Raw genomic sequence first — 21,899 nt, 5'->3', positions numbered from 1 at the left:
CAAAATGCAACAGATTGCAGTAAGCTGCCACAGCTGTGAAGCAGCCGGGCAGGTGAACCTTCCTGAAAAGAGCTCTCCAAACATTTTGCACAGCTGTCTGTCTGGAGCAAGTGATGGAAATTGTATCGCAGTGGTTGCGTGAAAGTGTTATTTATCATCTATACTTGAAAAACACTTAGAATTACATCAAAACTGGTACGCAGCCTGCTCAGTGGTCCCTGAAGAGCCTGGAAATGGGATTTCCAGCAACCTATCGGCTCGTACGTTACGTTTAGCACCGGTTTGCCCGTCGGCCAGAGCTCTGCTGTTTCGAGCCAGACCCCCACGTCCCCCCCGGGCCCCGAAGCGCGGCAAAGCCCTCGCCGTGCAGAAGGGGAAGGCGCCGCCGCTCAGGCGGGCCCCGGCCGCCCCTGCTCCGCCCGGGGTCGGCGGGCGGCCGGGCAGCCCCCGCTCCCTGCCCGCCACCAACATGGCCGCCGCCCGCGCGTCACGCGGCCTCCTCGTCGGGAAGAGGGGACGGAAGTGACGGAGCGGCGGGAGCGCGGCGGTGTGAGGCGTGGTGGCGGCGATGAACAGCCGCCTGCAGGAGATCAGGGAGCGGCAGAAGCTCCGGCGGCAGCTCCTGGCACAGCAGGTAGCGGGCGGGGGGCGGCGAGGCGAGGCGAGGCCGCCCGGGCCGGGCCCGCCCTTTCCTCGCGGCGGGCTCGCGCCGCCTCCGGTGTAACGGCTGCGCGCGGGGCGGCCCTCGGTGCGGTCGGTGCGGCGGGAGGGCGGCCCTGCGGGGGGCCCCGGCGCCGAGCGGGCACGGCAGGGGAGGCGGCCCGGCCCGTCCATTGGGCGGGAGGGAGAGCGGCCCGTCGCCTTCCGGGCCGTGACTGTGAGGGGGGTTTAACCGGCGGTAACCGTGGCTTGGGTTTGTCTCGCCCGTTGCTCAGTTAGGAGCTGAAAACGCCGACAGCATCGGCGCCGTGCTGAACAGCAAGGATGACCAGCGGGAGATCGCCGAAACGAGAGAAACGTGCAGGTCGGTCTCGGCGAGCGGGAGCTGTCAGAAATTCGGGGGCGTAACAGTAAGGCGAGCCTTGGCAATGGGAGAGGCTGTGCTCCAAAGAGCAAAATAAAGCCCTACCGTTCATTTAAAAGCAGTGAAGGAAAATGCTATAATTACTTAAACCTGAACTTTGAAGAAGGGGAGAAGGCTTTAGTCACTTACTGCTAACAGCAGTTTGGAAATCAAGGCTGACTTTTACTTCTTGTGCTAAAAAGCGGCTGCGGAGCAAAACTGAGGTGCGCGTTTAGAACGTGCGTCTGCATTGCCCTAGAGCCTTTATACTTTCCCTAAGAGCAGTTACAGGGCAATTTAGTTTAAAAGTTCTTATGGAACAATAAATAGACGTGTCTAGGACAGAGTAGCTACTGCTGGTTGATTCTCACGCGTAACAGTACATTTCTTGTGAGAGCAGGCTTCATTTTGTAAATGTACTGCTTCGGTTAAAATAAGCTGTACGTTTTAGAACAGAAAAATGAGAAAGCGAGAGACCTGTTTTCAGGGGTCCTGTCCTTAAGGGTTGTGCTGGTCTCAAATATACTGAGAGATGAACAACTTCTTATGTATGAAGTCTCAAAATAATTTCAAACTTGTAACAGAAACATGTAGTCAAGGCAGGTTATCAGAGATTTTGGAAATGTTCTCTCTGGAAAGAGACACTGTTTTATATGAGGGCTTTTTTTGGATGTTTATAGGGCTGCTTATGATACTTCTGCACCAAATGCAAAACGCAAATACCCAGATGAGGGAGAAGCTGATGAGGAAGAGATTGAAGAATATAAGGTAAGAAAAAAAAAGGAAAAAGTTACTTTTCTCTGGTGTTCCTGTGTCTCTGAGGGACTAAGAAAATATGCGTGTGCATGTATAAATAAAAATAAATGCAATACTTATAATACATGTCCCTGAGTGGCATCTCTTTTGATGTCTTCCACTGCAGAGATCTAAGAGGGGGGGCGTAGACACTACGTGGTTCTCTTCAGACATGGCTTAGGTGCATTGCACTGTACATGTGCCAGAACCCAATGTTTGGAGGCTTAATTTGGTGCTGCTCCTAGGAGGTGGTAGGCTTAGGTGATAGTGCCTACAGGGAACAGCAGGGTGCCGTGGCTGGCTGCCTTGTGTGCGAAGATGTGGTAAAAACAGTGTGTGCTTGGGTACACAAAAAGATCTTGACCAGAATTTCTTTGTGTCAGAAGAAAAGCTTGCGTTCAGCAAGAGGCACAGGCCATTGGATGAGACATAGGGAGGCTGAGGGTGTCTTCCAGCCTTCCTGTTCTGTGCAAAGGAATGCAGTTCTGGATGAATGGAAGAAATAAGGGATTATAGGGGAATGGAAGTAAGAGGTTTGGTTTGGGGTATGCCTTAATATCCGGGAAAAGTTCAGTTTAAAAAACAAACAAACAAAAAAACAAAATACAAAACCCAAACAAACAAAAAACAACCAAACAAAAACCCAACCCACAAACAAAAAAAAAAAACACAAAAAACCAGCCAAACAGAAAAACCAAGAAATCAACCAAACAAACCAAAAAACCAACCAACCAAAAAAACCACCAAACAAACAAAAAAAACACCTCCATGGTCACTGAAGAGTGGATGTTAAACTCTCATGCCTTTCATTTTTAAAATGCTCATCCAAGATCTATTTGACAGCTTTCTGGTTTCATATCTAGTGTGATGTTCTGGCTAGGATGAGTGCTAGAGAAAGGAGGTTAACCAAAGGCACGATTCTGACACAGCTGTCTTTCCGATTTGCTTTGTGGTCTTGTTGCAGCACATATCCTCTCCCATTTTTTTATCTTGACCTAATAACCTTGCTTCTGTGGTTAAGTAGAATCAAGGTCAGTGCATTTATGAAATAATGCAGTGTCTGCTGTTCTCTTGGATGCCTAAAAATAGTAATTTTTGAAATATGAGGCCTTGGTAGTGTTCCGCTTGTGTTTGGGTTTATAAATCTTTCTGTAATACTGTCTGTTTTACATTTATCTTACTAAAACAAGAAGTTATTGTATGGCAGGATATTTTTTGATGACTAATTTTTTAAGTCTATCTCTAAGTGGATAGACATCCTTTTTATTATGCTAAGTGTTAGTCTATACATCTTGTTTAGCAAACCCACTAAGTCACCAGCTCAAAGAAGGGATTTACAGAGTGCATGCACTGTTTGTGAAGTGGGGCTTTTATGCTCACATTAGCGATCGGTTCGTTCTACACCTTCACCAAGGATGTGGTTAAATAACAATTTATTTTTTTTTGTGAAATATATGTGGATAAGTCACTTCAGTTGCCAAAGCATATGAACGTTATGTTACATTTATTTAGAAAATGTCACATTTTCTTCTTTAGCATGGAGAAGACTTACCCCAAGGTGGGCTGTAACCATTGCAAGTGGCCAGATTCTTGCTGTAATGTTGGAATTGAAGAATATTTTAATAATACTAGCTCGGACCAATTTTAGTTGAGCAGATAAATAGGTTTAAGAAACTTGAAACCCCTGAGCAGAATATCTATAGTGGAGTCACCAGCTGTTTTCTGCAGACACTGCTAATTCCCTATTGGCAAGGAGATAAGAACTTAGTAAAGTCCCATCTGTATTTGTATAATTTTTTCATTAGTACTTTGAGCCTTTTAAAATTGAGTCTTGTAATATGAACTGATACAAAAATTTAGACCCCTGGAGGCTTAATGGGGACTAGATAAACTACCTACGGCCACTCCCAGGCTTTTCATAGGCTTTGGAGAGTTGTGATTGTTGCTCCACCTCTCCCCTTCCCCAGGTGAATTTGCTCAATCGTTTGAACCTGTAGAAATGTCTGGTATCAACAGTGTTTTGTGGCGAAGAGTTCTGGAGTTTTAACTTTGTATGAAGTACAAAAATACCCGTGGTGCAAATCTGCTGTCTGCCAGCCTAATTTGATACAGTGCTGTTCTATTTTGTTTCTGCAAGTAGTGGCCTGTGAGCTTGGAATGCTTCCATGGCATTGCTCTGCAGGCTGAAAGAAATCTTAAGATGACTGAATATTTGCTTAATTTATATCTAGTCATTTGAAACAGCTCTATGCTTGAATATTGCGGGTAGGGTTTGTTTCCCTAAACTCAGTATCAATATACAAGATTTGGAAAATGGATGATTAATGTAAAAGAACCTAGTATCTTTTATTATTGTTAACTTTGTTCTGTCTCTGATTTGGCTGTGTCCTTTTGCCTTTGAAAGTTGGTGGTGTGGGCCTTTATTTTTGTTACCACAGGATTTTTTTTTTTTTTTTAATCACTTATGAAGGCATAAAGGGAACTGGGATGACTCAGAAGTAGGTATCTAACAAGTGCTTATCATCAGAAGGCTCACATTTAGAGGAAGATGGAAGAGGGGAAACAGGTGTAAGCTTGTGATGGTATAAGCAGTTTCTAGTAAAACTCAGGCTTTCAGCATTTCTTTTTTTTGCCTGGATAACGCATGATGCTGCTTGTCTGCCATTCATTCCTTTTCCTTGTAACAGCAATCTTTCTTTGGTCTGGTTAAAGAAACAAACAAAAGGACTGTACCTCTCTAAGTTCTGCACCTGAATAATGGGGAGGGGGAATCTGCAACCTATTAATCACAGCAGCATTGCAGAAGTTAGTTCAAAGCTCCAATTTGGAAAGAGCACAGACAGAACTTATTTGAAGATTTCAACAACTAGAGGGATCAAAATAGGGAGAACACTTAATTTCTCATTCGGCATTCGGGCAGCTTATGTAGCATAGGGTAAATGCAGCAGTAATCATAGCCTATTCCCTGCATCTTTTGACTTAAGATGTGTGTTGGGGGGAGGAGCTGAGTTCTTTTCTGTGAGAAATCTGGTTCTCCATCTTTCCTTTTATTTCAGTGTGTTAAAATGTTTTTTGGTTTTTCAGTAGTTCAGACTTGAGACTGCTTTTCTCCTCACCTGAAGCACTACATTAACTGATTAAGATTTCTGTTTTAATCAGTAGTGTATGAAAGGGCATACGCATCCTGCTAAAATACGGTGGATGATATTATTTAGTGGTTCTTCAGTTTTGTTTATATATAGTATAAATAGTGAATTGTTTCAGGATCAATGGGAAAACAGAAAGTGACATGAAGTCAGTCTCTTTCTTGTTTCTGTTCTCTTAAAGGTCTGTGTTGGGTTACACACACACTATGTTAGTGTGACAGATCTCTGAATTCCAGAAATCTGATGACAAACAGTTGGTGACACACTAACTGGGGAAAACACTTGCAATATGGTTCCTGTTTTCTGTAAATTCTGGGACTACAAAATGGGAATTTTAAAGTTACTTTTAAGGACAGTCCAAATGAAATACTGGCTTGTACCATGTGCTGTTTCTGCAAAGTGTGGACTTTAACAGGTTTATGTAGAGAAGGCGGTTTCAGCTGCTAAGGTCGGAACATAAGAGGTGATTGAGTGAATATAAATGTACAAAGGTTCCACTACAGAAGAACTTCAATAAAATATTTCAGTCCCTGGACTAAAGTAAGTTATATTCTTCGGGGACAAAGATTAGAAGTTCTACACCTTGTAAAGCACTGCCTATACACTGTCAGGGTCTGGAAATGAAGGGTTTCTTATTTTATTTTTCTTCCAGAGGCCTTTCCCAGTAACAGCCTCCTCAGTAATGAGAGGCAGACCTTTTTGGGAATAGTTAATTTCCACCACCACCACCCTCCAGAACTGGAGCTGGAACCATTCATGGTCTGCTGTTCTAGGATACTTCTGTTTGTAGGCAGACCACTTCTTTCCTAAAGAAGTGGTATCATAATGAGCAAAAGAGCATGATCCTGAGTAATTGTAATATCTGCTTTATTTCCAAGGATGAAGTAGAGCTGCAGCAAGATGAAGAGAACCTGCCCTATGAAGAAGAGATTTACAAAGATTCCAGTACCTTTCTTAAGGTGAGTTGCTTTTGCAATTAGAAGAATTAGAACACAACTGGCACAGTTGTGTTAAGCTATTTCTGCGGTTGATGGTATTTGAAACACAGCTTTAAAAAAGGCTGAAGTGATAGACTGGAATTCACAGGTGTGGAAGTTCCCTGTGAAAGATACGACTGTAACTAATGTTTACATTCATCTGACTAAAGATCTGGGTCAACTTACAATGAGCCATAGTAATGGTGGGCCTGATTTGGAACTAAAAACACAATGATGGTCTTTACTAGCATAGCTTATAAAGGTGGGTTGAAAAGAAAAAAAAAGAACTTATTTATCAGACTAAGACATGTAGAGAGCGTGCGTTTGTGTGTATGTCCAGTTATCTCCCTGTTGCTCTCACTGAACTCCCTTTCGTTCTCCAGGGTACTCAGAGCTTAAATCCACACAACGATTACTGCCAACACTTTGTGGATACAGGACACAGACCCCAGAACTTCATCAGAGATGTTGGTATGTCATAGTCAGTAACTGTTTAAAGATATCTCATTTTATTTGGTAGTACTTCTTTCTTTTTCCCCTTTTTAATTCCTTACAGTTACTGGGAAATGTAGATATACACATACTTCATTGTTTTGTCTCTGTGTGCATACGTATCAATATATACATTTATAGGAATTATTTTATTTTTCATCAGTTTGGAGGTGATTATTACCAAGGCCCTCCTTACTCTTGTTTTTATTTGAAAGTGTTTAACCAGGAAGATTTTTTTCAAAACTAAGCTCTTTTGGTTCCAGAAAGTAGATGAGTCTAGTGAGCAGATCTCAAACCTTTGGAAGTGTGAATAACTGACTTAGAGGTCAGCTGTTTCCTGGACTGTATGGCCTCCAAGGATGCATGTAGCATATAAAGTATGGAAATTACTTATACTTAAGTCAGTAAACAATATGGATAATATTTACCAGCTAAATTATCTAACTGCTGACAACTCATTAAAAAGCCCAACATATTACTGAGTTTAGAGGATGTTATTTTTCAAGTTTATATTTATCCAGCCATCACCGAACTTGTTATTGAATACTTACTTTATTAGGCCTGAATTTAATCTTTCTAAAACTGAGGTACGGTTTGGTCCTGTTTCCCAGAATGGGTGCCTGGTAGTTACTTGGTTTTTTTAAAAAAGCAGGATACCTCCCTCTGCAGTTTTCTGCAACAGTCCTCTGTATTTGATGAAGATTAAGGTTGTCAGGGCAAGTGTATTGTCTTATAGAAGCCAGCCCAAAGAGGTTTTGTTTGCCTGTTGAGGCAGTTAGTTTGTTTCTTCTCTCTATTTTGGGAATGCTTCTGTGAAACACATCTGGATGTTTAGTGTGAAAAATGGGCTGTTTTGGCTCGCTTGTCTTTCCTGAAAAGCATCTGGGCTTCACAGTTATGTACTTGAAATAGTTATACACTGTTGTTTGAAATAAGATGAGTACAAAGAGATAGCAGCCCCTGGTATTTACTCTGACTCATTGGCTGCATAAAGAATTGGGAAGAACAGGACAAATTGTTATACACGTGTTAGTATGGAAGTGAACGTGTCAGCAGCAGTTAGTCTAGACTAGGGATGAGGTATGTCAAGTTGCATATTGGTTAGCATACATTTTCTGTGTGAAGATCAAGACTTGGCTTAGGTGCTACTTCGCAATTGGACCTGACCCTACAAAAAGCTGTAGGGAAGTAGTGGTTCCAGAGCACCCAGTTATATCTTTTTGATGTTGCTGTTGGAAGAGAGGGAGAGACTTTGGCAGGGAGGCTGGGTTTGGGATTTTTTGTGTGGTTTGTTTTTTGTTGTTTGTTTTTTTTTTTTAAAACAACTGAGGTCATCTTGATTGAAAATTCTTTTACATCTATTGCTTAGCTGCTGATAACTGGCTCCCATTTCAGCTGGTCAGGAGTATTTGACTTGCACTGGCTGGAAGCAACACAGCAGTGGAAATCAGAAGAACACAGTGGTGTGTTTAAGATGTTACGTATTTAAGAAAAAGAATTAAAATAACCTTTGGGTGTTTTATGCACATGTAGTGAGAGATAATAAGGTTAGATACTAAGAACTTTGCTTTTACTGGTGCAGTGCTAGGGTTGGGATTTCAGAAGTTTGAATTATGGAGAGGGATGAAGGATTGTGGGGTTTGTGGGTTTGGGTGGATTTTTTTCCTCCATGGATTAGGACCATTTAAAGTTGTAAATTTAAATGAACATGAAGCTCTGTTAATAACTCCTACTACAGTTGAACTGATGATACTGCTTGGGAGGCGTGAATGGTGCCTTTCTGTTTTGTGCTGATGTTACTGCTAGCAATAACAAAAACATACTGTTTCTACTTACTTTTTTTGAGGGGGGAAATGTAACTGAAAATTTGCTTGGTTTTTTTCCTTTTCTTTTTTAAAAAGTTTGCTGCAGAAAACCCAATTGGGGTTCTCCCTTGTGCATTCTGTACACTTGAAAGGTTTGAAAATTAACATCATAAAGCTAAGCCTAGGAACCCAATAAATAAATGTACATGTATTCAAATCTTCATGATTGACACCAGGGTATCAACTATCAATATAGGTGTTGCCTAAGAGAGCCAGTCACACCCCAGTTGCCACCTTAGAAATAGTCTTCAAAGGCTAAAGAAGAGTATTCTGTAAATGAGTATTAATTACATCCTAATGTAAACTTATGGATGGGGGGATAACAAAATAGCTTTCTCTCATCGTTCTGGCACTTCTAGTTTACATGAGAGATTGTTTCCTTCTGATAAAAGGAGTCATGAACTCCTGATCACCGTAGTGCTCTAGAGCATAGACATTACATTCGGTAACAGCCGTAAGTAACCAGGTGAAGGCAGGAGGCTTTTGTGAAGTACTGAACAAAGAAATGTTTTGAAGGGTTTGGTTTGTTCTAACAAAAATTAAAATGACGCTGAGTATTGACATTTGGACCTGTTCAGAATATTGGACAATGCTTAATTGGTACAGATTTATTCTCTAAGTAGTTGTTAACTTCATGTTTTCTTCTTCTTAGGCTTAGCAGATAGGTTTGAAGAATATCCAAAACTTAGAGAGCTCATCAGGTTGAAGGATGAGCTGATATCTAAATCTAACACTCCTCCCATGTAAGTGTTCTTGTGGAAAATGCCTTTCTTCTCCAGACCTGTTTGAAGTTAGCTGTCTGCTTTGCAAATCTCTATCTTTAGCACCTGCTCAGAATTTACATTTTCTGTTTCTGTTTGTATATACAAATTAATTAATGGAAACTTCAGAAGAATAAAACAAGTTTGTTTTTGTTAATTTAATCTAGATGTTTAATATAGCATATAAACTAGGTTTTCTTTCCAGTGTGTGATTATTTATAGTATTTAAAGCTTTGGTTTTTAAGACTGAACTGTCAGCTGATTGGCCTGCAGGCTTTAATTTGGGAACTAAAAGAACATCATATGGTCATTAATCTCATTATATCATGCAGTTTACAATGACAAGAAAAGCTTTAAAAATCCGGCCTCTTAGTATAACCTTAGTTGTTCTTGTAATAGTGGGGGGTTTTGTGTCATGTTCAGCTATTATCTTTGTATCCATTAATCAGATGTTACTTTGTAGTTCAAAAACCAAAAAAAAGTTTACACTGGCTGGAAGTGATTTGTCCTATTAGCTTCGAATTACCTTAGAATTTTTGCTGAATGTTAGACACAGTGTAAGCTTGCAGCATGTTGCTCCCAGGAATTGGAACCTATCTGAATGTGAACCTAATGCCTTTAATATACTAATCTGTGCTGAGTAAAATAGTATTATTTCATGATAGTCACATGAAAAATTATGAAATAGTTGTCTGAACAACTGAGATAAACTACAAAACTCAACTTGCTATTTTGAAGTTAGATGTGTTTTGGCATTCTCAGCTTTGAAAGACAAAAGAGGGAGAAATAGTAATCAGATGCTGCCTGCTGATAACACTAAATACACTTATGGAATAATAATCTCTGCCAGAGACTTTCTTAGGAAGCGGGAGGTGGTGGTCTGCTAATCGGCTTTCTTAAAGTTAAAGGTATTGGGGGGAGGGCAGAGTAACTTTTCTGAGTGATACAGCAGTTGAGTGGTGGGCAGGGTTGGAGGCCAGTTGTAAGAGTGCATTTGAGTGTGTATTTAATAAAACCAATGTGTGTGGGAATTATGCTTTTGTTATAGGCATAGAGAAACACATTTCTACTATATCAAAAGTAACATTTCCAGTATTCAGAATCTTCTGAATGTAATGTACAATAAATGGCAATTCTAAAAATATGCCACTTTCCCAAAGCACAGCAAAATGGAACTCTGTTGGCCGGGCAGCGGGTGTTTGCTGCTTAAATGTTGTTGTTTCCTCCATTACAGTCCATGGATGTACAGTCAGTTCAGTGGTTCTGTACTAGATATTGTTGTACAGACTGTGTGGGTATCTGTTTCCTGCTTGCTCAGTTAGAATCCTAAAAGCTGTTTATTGAGAGAAAGACTACTTTTAAAAAAATGTACCGCGACAGCATCCAGGCTAGATTAAGTGAGGATGCATTCCGCATCTTCTCTGGATTTAGTGCCTTTGAGCTATCCGACCTAGACAGGAAACCCTACTCTTACCTGACTACACAGAAGTGCTGTGTGGAATATGGTTTTTCAAAGCCCTGTTGTAACTTGTCCAAGCAATCTATCCTCTTTTGTTTAAACAGGTACTTACAAGCAGACTTGGAAGCTTTTGATATTAGGGAACTGAAGTCCAAATTTGATGTGATTCTCCTGGAACCACCACTGGAGGAATACTACCGAGAGACTGGCATCACTGCCAATGAAAAATGCTGGACCTGGGATGATGTAAGTATTTTTCTTGCTGTGAAAAGGATTTCATACATAACTTAAGCAGATAGTTTGAGGATTTAATTTGGTATCAAAATGTTTGAGAGATGTATTTTAAGGAAAAATGGGATATGTTTTTTTTGTCTTTTAAAAAAAAGTCTAGATTCTTATAAAAACTAAGTTTCATATTGTATGCATGCGTACGCTCTTTGTGTTCAGACTTGTTTTTCTGAGGAGTTCAATGAATTAAATAGACCTTTTTGTTCTCCCTAAGCCTGGTTGAAAATTTAAATCTAATAATAGTGGGGCTTCACCCTATCCTCAAATTCCATGAGTTTTCTTTTCTGTTTGGTTTTTGCTGTTGAAATTCAGAATATCCATCGTAAATATTTCTTCTTTCTTGAAATTCTGGAAGAAATTTTTAAGGTATGCTTTAGAATACGCTGGTGTTTTACTCAAAAGAGTAGATGAGTGTGCTTCACTAACAGACCTCCTTTCTCCAAAGTATTGATTAGGTAGGAAATTTTAACCATCAAACCAGTTGTAATCCTGGGAAGCCTAACAAAATAATCCTTACTTGTGGAATTTTTTTCCCCTGTATTTGTGTACTTCCTTGCTGTTTAGTCAAATCAAAGGTTTCCTTTGAAGCCATATTCACTTCTGACCCCTTTTTGGGAAAAAGGAGAAGTCTTAGTGTGCAAGATGTGAACTTTTTTGAGATGGCTGTTGGTGCTCTTATTTTATTGTGCTCTAGTAAACATTTAGAGAATGGAGTTAGAGAAAAGATTTTATTTTTTCTCTGCTCACAGAGAAGGAACCACTCAGGATGTATTGATTAGTAACTCCATTCTGTATCTTTCCCTTTTCAATAAAGTCAGCTCTGGAGAAGCAGGGTAAGAGCTGGAGGCTATGAAGTGCTGGATGTCATCAAGCATAACAATTTGATGACACAAAGCCAGCTACCAAGTTGCCCTGTCCCTCAGCATTGAACTAGAGAATTCCTTCACTTGGGCATTGAATAAAAAACTTGTAATGCTAATGTAAAATAGCAATAAATTGTCTCTATTCCATGTATCTACAATTTATTTGGTTAAAAAAGCTAAACAGCAAACCCACAAAAAGACCCACAAGCCAAAAAAAAAAACCCCTCACAACAGAACAGACAATCTGTAGGAGGGAGGAATAAGCTGATTAAAAAATGTTTGCATAACCATGTCAGGAATTCTTTGGTTCAGGCATATGGTGGGAATACGCAACTAATAAATACGTATTATTTGGAGACGCTATTTGAAAGGTATGCAGGACTACGTCTGCATTAGCAGCAAATCTGTTGTAATAGGAGTGAATCAGTAGATGGAAGCAATTGTTGCTGCAATTTCCTTATACGTGTTCTGTGCAGTCTGGGGGAGGTGGATGATGGTGTTACTTTAAACTAGATTTAGTTTGTCCTTAGGCTGGAACCTGCACATGCATCACTTCAGAAGAGAATCAGTCGAACTAAAGGATCTTGACAATGAAATAAAATTCAATCCACCTTTTAAGGAATGAGTTTGAACACAAAGGCATTCATGCCTGTGAGAAGAGGCTCCATGTTAAGGAATAGGTAGCTTTTGTGTTAGCCAGACTGTTACATCAGGCAAAATGGTGTCTGGCAGCGTTGCCTGGGGGAAAAACTTTCTGTCCTAACAGAAGAACTGGAAGTGCTGGAGGCAGGAGTCATCCCCTTAGTTGGGAGTTGTATCCTCTTAGAATGCTTCTACTGCATTATTTTTCTGCACAGTGGCAGTGAATGAAGCTTGATTTGATGCGTTAGCAAGTTACAGATGAATCTTTTCAGCTTGTAATGAGTAACAGATGCTTTGCATCTGAAGTTGTTTCATCCTGAATGTTACTCATTTGTCATTGTTGAACGACTGTCCTGATAAGCAGGAATTAATTTTTCCTGAAAGTGATAATGGAGAGAATGCCTTTCCTACATAGGAATAGGAATTAAGCTGAGGGGTTTTTTTTATAATGTGTCTTCACAAGCTTCACATAAGTAACTTCAGGGCTGAAGAGAAACAGAGAGCTATTGCTCTGTTAAATCTTTTTGCTACCAATGGAAAGATAAAATGAAGCAGAAGTTTAGGGAAAGAAGAAAATTATGTGAGTTGTATTAGTCTTTTTAAGTGTAGAATTTTCTGTACAGGTAGTATTTATGTTAAAAAGAATAAGCTCGTGATCAGCTATGTAGAAAATATGCACTTGGGTTCTGGTAGGGTAACTTTTACAACATACTTTGCGGAAAACAGTTTTAAGAGGGTGGCGGTGAACGGTGTACAGGCTAACATCTTTAATAAAAGTGCTTCCTGATTGAGTCTGTGGTAATGCTTCAACACTTATTCAGTATTCTTCCTGATATAATTGGTGATTTATATTTAATTCAGAAACACTTTTATTACTATTATTATTAGATCATGAAATTGGAAATTGAAGAAATTGCAGCCCCAAGGTCATTTGTGTTTCTGTGGTGCGGTTCAGGCGAGGGTCTGGATCTTGGCCGAGTGGTAAGATGATGTTTTAATTCAATTTATTAGGGACAGGCTTAAGAGTTTATTTTTGTCGTTGACTTCTTCTGTATAGAATTCTCAACTGTAATTGCTGAGAGATGTTTTGTTACTGTGGTAGGGGATATATAATCTTAAGTGGATTAAATAAATATAAGTGTATCTGGCATGAACTGTTATTTTCCAGAGGAGTCGCTGTGACTGCGAGGAAGCACAATTCTGTAGGGTTTAGAAAGCTGTATTGCTGTCTTGTTTTTGACGTGAGCAGGTTGCCATAGGAGCAGGTTGCCGTGTGGAGTGCATTTATAACTTCTTTTTTTTAACAGAAGCATTAATAGTTTTCTTCCAGAAATATTCATGCTAGTAGGAAAGTGCTACTGTTTCATAAAGTGAGGTAAAATTGTGTGTGCAGTGCTGCTTGTTTTCAGAAAACACCTGGAGTTTAAGCGGGTTTACTCTTAGCGAGCTGTACGATGTTTCACTTCCCTGTAAGATCTTGGAGCTTTAGAGCGATTGTCCTGCGTGCCAGGGTAGCGCTGCTTTTGTTGGGGGTGGTGGAGTAAGAACTTCCAGTCGGCTCTTGCTGTGCTGAAATACTCCGCTTAGTTTGAGCGGGGCTTTCTATCAAAACAGTATCGCATTTGTTAAAGGACAACATGTGGTTACTAATGTCTCTGTTTTATCTGCTTTTCATTTTGAGGTTGGTTGAAGTAGCTATTTCAGATAGATTGATTTGGGTCAGAGACATATTTGTAGTAGCTGGACAGTTCTTGAGCACAGCAGTAGCCAAAGGAGCTTGAGTCCTTAATGCCCAATTTCTTCCCTTTCTAAGACTATTCATAGAGGAGTTAAGAAATAAAAAGTCATGTCAGTTGGTGGTCTGGGTTTTCTTTGGGGTTTGGGTGGGTTGGGTTTTTTTTGTGTGGCTTTTTTTACAGGTACAGGAAAACCCACGAAATGGTAGCAAAGACTTTTGCCTATTTATCTTCTTATTTATAGAATTTTACATTGATGTGAAAAACTACCAGAGTGCAGGTATTAGTTGACACAGGGCCAAGGCAGCTGATCATGATGTTGTTTGGATGGGTTTTGATTAAATTTAAGTGTCACTAGGTAAAAAAGTGCGGAGTTCCATAGAGGCCCTGTGCAGTTGTTAGATACTTTAAAAAAAAAGGGGTGATATGTAGACAAGTCGATGTGCACTAAGCCTCTTTTAGTTTTTTTTTTCCAAAAAAAAACTTGACAAAACATAATACAGTCATGCCAGTAAACTGTTTCATTCATCTGTGACAAATTTCTCTTCCACCTATGCTTTAAGAAAAGTCAAGTACCTATGTAAATGTTCGGTTTAGGTTACTTAAGTTTTTGGTGTAGTGTGAACTACTTTATCTGTCTATAACACTTAGTGTCTACGCAAATGGGGTTACAGAAGATGTGAGGACATTTGTTGGATTAAAACGAATAAGAACAATCCTGGGAAGACCAAGACTCTAGACCCTAAGGCTGTTTTCCAAAGAACCAAGGTAAAGGTTTGGCTCAATTTCTCCTCTGTTTCCATCCTGTCTCTTGATGCTAACGAAACAGCCGGTGCTCCCAGGGTAGCTGGTGATGTGCTTTCAGGAAAGGAGATGCGAGGGCTTCAGAGTTCTGTTCTGCAAAGTACATTTGTATGGAAATAAACATCTTCATAGGGTGAATGATGAGCTTCTGTCCCCTTCTTTACTTCACTCGGTGCGAGGCATAGAAGTTTCATCTACACTGAACACTGCTCGGTAGATTTCTATTTTAGCCCTCTAAATGGGATACTCATCTGAGCCTTGCTGATATGCAGGTAGCTGAGGAGGGTTCATAGATTGATGGAATGAAAATGAAATCTGGAGAGGGAGGATGGAAACTGAATAGAAAATGTAACTGTACGTTGTGATGGCTTTGAATTCCGGGTTGTTTTGGTTATGGGTGAACGGTAAATAAGCAGTTAGTCTATTAGCAATGCCTTTTGTGTAAAACACGAGCTTCTTTCCAGATTAGAGGAGAAAACGTGCTGGTGGAGGAACACCTTTTGGAGGGAGAACTTAGCAGTAGGATTCAACTAAATTTAAAGTTAAAAGAAGTCTTTAAAACTGTAGATTATAAATGGATATAGTCATAAAAAAACTCTGGAAGACTGCCTAATGGTTCTAAATATGTGCAGGTATGTGCCCAGGGCTTGAACCAGATAGAGGATGGTTAGGAGCTGTGCTCAGACGGCATCTCCTGACTTCCTAAAGGTGACCGTAACGCACAAGTGACGAATCGTAATCAAACAGCCTGTTAGGGGTGTGTTGTAGAGGGTGTGTGCTGAAGAAGGTGCAGATTTTAAAAAAAAAAGTATTCTGATTTAAGAGACTCAAATGTGTGTTAGTCAAAAACATAGACCAATGTAGATAGATAATAATAACAATTCAGTAAAGAATTGTTCTGGGTATATATGGGTGCAACTGGCAGTTTTACTGAATACAGAGAGTTGGCTGACAATTTAGTAATTATAAGTGTCGTTAACCTCAGGACTCATTCCACATTCATGAATCATTTGTTAGTATTAAGCATCCTGAACTCTGTCTCAGATTGGCCATTTCTTTAGGAGTATAAACTTCTCTTCTTAAAGGGAATCTGGAGTTTTTCTCTGACTTGCATTTACATTAATTTGAAGTTTGTTTGAAAGTGTGTTTTATTAGTTATAAATAATTACAAGTATAAATATTGTATGTTTATTGCGTATATTTTTGCAACTATGTGCAGCTCGCTCATGAGGGAAAGGTTAAAACTAACACAGGAGGATTTGGGGGTGACTTTATGTCTTTGTTTAACAGAGGAGAATAGGTTCTGGTGTTAGAGAATTTCTCTGCTTATTGAACAAGGCTTGGGCTGGGGTCACTATAATAAACACTGCAAATTGAGCTAGCTTATTCCGACTGAATAAATAATCTGTGCAAGATGTATTTACCAATGATCACACCAGCAAATGCTATTGTATTATGTTTAGGTCTCTATAGATGGATGCTTTATGCTGTGCCACCTGCTATAGGATCCAAGGGACTAATGAACGATATCCCATGTGTTATAAAAAACATGTTTTGGATAGTTCTTCTAAAGACTAGATTTACGAGGCTTTGCATGACGGGTAATTAGCTTAGCAGTAACGTGCCTTTTTCTTCAGTTAAATATAAGGTCTGAAAACCCTGTAGCTTGGGTGCAGTTGATCAACTGCATAGATTCAACAGGTCACCTATTCCGTCTTTCATATTTATTCGCTAACTCTTAAAACCCTTGCCAAAAATCTGGAAATAATTACATACCCTTGTCTGCAAGTTTTTTTAGAGCCATCTGGTGGCGCTTAGTGAATCAGTGTTTTATGATACTGGGGGAAATAGCTCATCTGAGCTTAATACTCCCAGAAACAGAACGCTGAAATGAATATGTGGAACCCTCTTTCCATTCTGTACCCATTATGGTGACTCCTCATTCACAGATTCTACATGCTAGTCACTTAAATTGGTCTATAATGTTTTAGAGGAATTAGCACTTAGCAATGCGTGTTACACTTAAAGAACATTTTTAATGCTGGTGGAGTTGACTGAGTGCATCGACAGTTTGATAGTGGTTTTACTTTTTTGATGCGATGCTGTCTTCTAGAAAGGAATCTGAGGGTGAAGGCTACTTTTACAACAGAGGTACAACAGGAAAAAGTACATCTTAGTTTCACTAACTGGCTGTTTTATGACGAAGAACTTTGAAAGTTATTAGTATGAATAAAGTTAGGATGAGAATGCTGATACAAGTATTAATCATAATTAATAACTATTCCCTTAGTCTTGCCATCACCTTGTACTCTTCCCATGTGGTGATTTCTTAGCCTTTCCACCTTGAAGCACTAACTTTTCTGTAATTGAGGAAGTTTAAATATCTTATCTTAGCCTTTATTTGAGTTCTGCCACTTCATAGTGTAGTTCATTAAGCCTGATAGCTTGAACTACTCTCTGCTTTGTTTTCAAAAGGCTTTTTTGGTAGCTCCAGCTTGTTCTGTTCTTCTAGTTCATGCTTCAGACTGCCTAGAATTTCCTTTTCTGTCTGTTGTGCTCAAACCACGGGCATCTGCGCTGTAGCAGTATGTGCGGCATGTGACAGGTACTCTTGTCTGTCCTGTGTGCGTAGGAGCACTGCCTCATGGGCATCAAAGGAACGGTGCGCCGCAGTACAGATGGTGACTTCATCCATGCTAATGTTGACATTGACCTGATCATCACAGAAGAGCCTGAAATTGGCAACATAGAAAAACCTGTAGAGATTTTTCACATCATTGAGCATTTCTGCCTTGGACGACGACGTCTTCATCTTTTCGGAAGGGACAGTACAATTCGACCAGGTAGCTGTTTTGTTTATTTTTGTCAAATAGTTTCATTTACTTTAACCTCTTCCATCATCTGAGGCTACTTGATGGGTTATGGTGGGAGCTGAGTCAATAGTGGTTAATCCTAATGCATGATTCTGAAGGAGACACTTTGGTTTATGTGAAGATCTGAGAGTCACAAAGCAGTGTTGTTTGGAAAGTCTATTATAGATAGACAACTAGACCAATTCTACCAATTTTTTCAGAAGAAAGTTTTTTGTTAACCAATATATTAATGTGTTTATGCTTCTCAGAAGCATGATTTCATCCTCTAAACTGATTTTAAGTCACTGTGAGCTTAGTGCTGGTCCTCTTGCCAGTGTCTGAAGACCCAGTGTCTTATGCTGAGCGCTGCGCCTGGCATGATGAAGAAAGCGTAGAAATGTGTGGATCAGATTGAAGGTAACTGTGTTTTGTTTTGATGGTCAGGCTGTTCAGTTTATCATGCGATGGAGGACTTTCACAGGAGAATTAGGCTAGAAGAATAAAACCTATGTTGACACCTTTTTAGACTTCTGTATCAGTTGTCAGTGACATTTCTGCACTTAATGCCTAAGGCGAGCTACAATTCAAGAGTCCTGTTTCTTTCAACTACCGAGGAATGCCTGAACTAACAGACGTTACTCCTCACGTTATGGATAGTGTGGTCATACTTCGCATACCGACGGGTACTGTGGGTGTGGGTCTCTGAACCATTTAGGGAAACAGCATGCCCTTTGCAAAAATAAGCATGGGGGGGCATGCGAGTGGGGCAAGCGCTATAGATGCGCTTGCTTTAGGTTCATGTAGCAGTTTTGTGTAACGCTGTTTTCCCCTAAATAAAGATTAATAGTTTGGATGACAGAGGAGAAGCGGATACAAGCCCGTCCAAGACCTGGTTTGCTGCCTGTGAATGCTAATCCTTATGATATAAAAAACATGCTGCTTATTCTTTCGCTGCAGTTGGAACAGGATGTATATCAGTATACCAGCTGCAAGCTATAAGTTACCTAAATAAATGTCAAGGTGTTGCTTCTCTCTTGCTCATATGACTGCAGAGTAATGATTACTGGCCATTCCTGGCCTTTGACTGGCCTTTGGCTTGAATTTTAATGATGATGTCAGTCTTAATTCTGTTGGTTACTGGTGTGTGTGCGTGTGGAGGGGGCTGTTTTGTTCTGTAGAAAGACATTATTAGGTATTACTTCAGTGCTCTTATAGGTGAATTCTTATATATTAATGTCCCCCAAGGTCATGTTAGTTTCATTCAACTTTTGCATTTTTCAGTTTGATGGTTACCCTGGAATTGCACTGCCTTCTTTAAACCTTACAGTCATCACAGCAGCAGGGACATCTTTATTCTTTGCTCAAGAAGTTGGCAGAGCAGTGTTTTTATCGATTAGCACTTTGAGTTTAGAATTACTATTTGTGAATCCTCAGTGCTCTGTGAAGTATGAAAACCTAAGCCAATAGGCTCTTCCTTTTTTCTCTCTCTCTCTCTTTTTAAATGTGCAGGAAGCAAGGTAAATGTTACATAAATTCCCAGGGTAAAGAGAACAATGTTAAAGAACTTATCTCAGGGTTTTTTTTATTCTTGCTTTCCTTATAAACATGTTGTTGAGATCACTGAAATATGTTTTTTTTGTTAATCTATGATACAACTGGAAATTAAATTTCCACTGACATTTTTAAGTGGTCTGAGCCCCATTTTAGGTCCGAATGCTACTTTAGCTCATAATACGAAGAAACAGGAAAGTGCTTGTTTCAGATGTCTGCCTGCCTTGATTCACCTGGTGAAGCTGAAGTGCCCACTGAATGTTTGTGTATAAACAGCTTCATGTAACTCTTTCAAGCTCTGTTTTCGTATCGTGTGGGCTTCAACAGAATTGTTACTTTACTGTGTTTCCAGATGTGTGTTTCCAGCATGCTGCGCTCTCGGCTGCCCTGTCACAACTGTATTCCGGAGACAAAGTTACCAGATTCAAGTTTAAATGCCTTTTAAGAAGGGGAGAAGGAGGAGGATGATGTTATTTTTAAACTAGATGAATTTACTGATCTGGTTTATAGTCTGGTTCCAGAGGGGCTGGGAAACATCGTTGTGGTGTCGGAAGGAGGAGGAAGGGGTCTTGTGAAACCACAGCTTGAATGTTCCCGTAGGCATATGTAATTTAAAAACAAAGCGGGAGAAAAAGAAAAGAAGCATTTAGAAATATCAAACTAAAATCTTAACTTTTCAACAACTCTGGCTTTCCTAGAGGTGACCGTTTCATCCCGTTCTGTACAGGTGATGTGTAGATAAGTGCCTGTCCCGATCACTTGTGTGTTCATTTACTAGGAAAAAGGCAAGAAAGGCCTTGAGGCATGAGTTCTTGCTTTTGGTGACCCTGGTTTTGTCCCCTAGGTTGGCTGACTGTAGGACCCACCCTCACAAACAGCAATTTCAACGCAGAAACGTATTCATCATACTTCACAGCTCCAAATTCCCACCTGACCGGCTGTACCGAAGAGATTGAGAGACTTCGGCCCAAGTCACCACCACCCAAGTCCAAGTCTGACCGGGGAGGTGGTGCTCCAAGGGGAGGAGGAAGAGGAGGGACTTCAGCAGGCCGAGGAGAAAGGGGCAGAGAGAGGAACAGAACTAACTTTCGGGGTGAGAGGGGTGGCTTCAGAGGGGGCCGTGGAGGTACCCACAGAGGAGGCTTCCCCACCCGCTGATGACTGTTAGGTAACTGCCTCTTCCCCCAGTCCTATGCCTCATCTCTGAATCTTTTTCTTAGTCTCGTTTTTGCTAAAGTGAATTATTCTGGGGACTCAAAGCTAGGTCACTTCTAAAATTTTTTGGCACAAGCAGTTACAGTCTGCCTTCTGGTGACGGGCCTGGCGCCTCACCTCACCTAGCAGGCCACGACCTGCGCCTGACAGCGCTGAGCTCAGCTTCCCGACAGCTTCTGTTTGTCAAAGCCGGGAGCACCGTCTCTTCAACCATGGATAGGATTGAAGTGAAGGGGTTTTGGTTTTTTTTAAACTATAATTTTCTCTGAAACACAGATTCCTCTTCCTTCTTTGGATGCGCAGGTTTGGACTGTCTTGGATTAATACGATGGAGTGGGCATGAAACACAAGTCTGAATTGCGTGGCCACAGCAGACCTACTCTCTTATTCATGGAAGAAAAAAGTGCTGTGTCTATACTGACACCTATCTTAACATCTCTGAAACCAAGGAGCAAATGGAATAAACAGAATTCTATTTTTTCTTGTTTGGTTTAAATTTCCTGAATTATTCCTGGGAGTAGGGAACAAGTCTGGTTTTCATTTGTGGTGTGTATGCACTCTCTTTTCATGTCGATAGCAGAGGGAGTGGTTAATTTCTGTGCGGTCGTGTGTTGTGCTTCATGGAGAGCAAGCAGTTGTGTGTTTATGTGCAGTCCAGAACTTCTACGTAGCTCTGGATTGCTTCTCCAGTGGGGATTTTCACCCAGCGTCTTTCATAATAGCCTTGTTCTTTGGTAGGGAAAACCGGTTTTATTGCAGAGCAATTGCAATGGAAGTAGCAGAATGACCTCGTGGAAGGTCGTACTGGACAGGAGAGGCGATGCTGTAAGAGGGAGCGCTTGCCGGAGTCACCTGGGCAGCGAGGGGCGGGCGCAGCAACCGAACAGAGTGTTTTGCTTTGCCTGTGGACGTTACGTGCGTTGGCAGTAGACTGTCCGTCAGCCCCGGCGCGTGGAATGGAAGCGGTTCACTTTGGTACGTACCGTATTTGGTTTTAGCAAAACCGCAACTCTGAGCTGCTTGGTCAGTACCTGGTAGGTGAAACAAATGTGGTTGTTGGAGTCTCCTAAGTCTTAGGTGTGGATTTTGGAAAATTGGCTTTTATGTCTCATAATGTTTCTCTCCTGAAGCCTAGCTTTTAAATAACTGTCTGTAAAGTAGTGGATTATTAAACTCATTTAACAAAGCTAATGCTGAAATATTTTTCTTAATATTTTGTGGGGTTGTTCTCCTTGAGGCTTTGGAATTGCAAAGTTTTGCTGTGGTTTCCTCCCTGCTGTGGTAAAAGAGCAGGCAGTGACTGTTCGTTTGGTGCATGAAATCGTAGCGCAGAAATCGGTGACAGGTCTGGTGGACTTGGCAGTGTGCTTAGCGAGGGGCTGCTGAAGCG

General features: G+C 40.7%; 1 protein-coding gene across 3 annotated transcripts; it reads left to right on the top strand.

Moving 5' to 3' along the window:
• The first annotated feature begins 512 nt into the window (after positions 1-512).
• Positions 513-20,987, top strand: METTL14 (methyltransferase 14, N6-adenosine-methyltransferase non-catalytic subunit). 3 transcript variants are annotated; one of them, XM_064450563.1, is made up of 12 exons: positions 513-634; positions 936-1,024; positions 1,744-1,831; positions 5,883-5,963; positions 6,365-6,452; positions 8,991-9,081; positions 10,663-10,804; positions 13,240-13,332; positions 14,739-14,855; positions 17,524-17,734; positions 20,139-20,462; positions 20,813-20,987. In XM_064450563.1, exons 1-11 carry the CDS (start codon positions 569-571, stop codon positions 20,450-20,452), a joined length of 1,380 nt encoding a protein of 459 aa, XP_064306633.1. In that variant the 5' UTR covers positions 513-568; the 3' UTR covers positions 20,453-20,462; positions 20,813-20,987. The 3 variants fall into 3 exon arrangements, with proteins under 3 accessions (XP_064306633.1, XP_064306632.1, XP_064306634.1); XM_064450562.1 differs by having other exon boundaries at positions 20,139-20,987; XM_064450564.1 differs by lacking the exons at positions 13,240-13,332; positions 14,739-14,855 and having other exon boundaries at positions 20,139-20,987.
• Positions 20,988-21,899: the final 912 nt, after the last annotated feature.

Source organism: Phalacrocorax carbo, chromosome 4 (genome assembly GCF_963921805.1).
Source record: "Phalacrocorax carbo chromosome 4, bPhaCar2.1, whole genome shotgun sequence".
Classification (NCBI taxonomy): Eukaryota; Metazoa; Chordata; class Aves; order Suliformes; family Phalacrocoracidae; genus Phalacrocorax; species Phalacrocorax carbo.
This window is presented reverse-complemented; position numbering and strand designations above follow the sequence as displayed.

Coding starts and splice junctions, on each gene's coding strand:
- METTL14 (XM_064450563.1), top strand. CDS start 569: ATGAACAGCCGCCTGCAGGAGATCAGGGAGCGGCAGAAGCTCCGGCGG. Junction 635..935: donor GGCAGCTCCTGGCACAGCAG/GTAGCGGGCGGG, acceptor CCCGTTGCTCAG/TTAGGAGCTGAAAACGCCGA. Junction 10,805..13,239: donor AATGCTGGACCTGGGATGAT/GTAAGTATTTTT, acceptor TATTATTATTAG/ATCATGAAATTGGAAATTGA.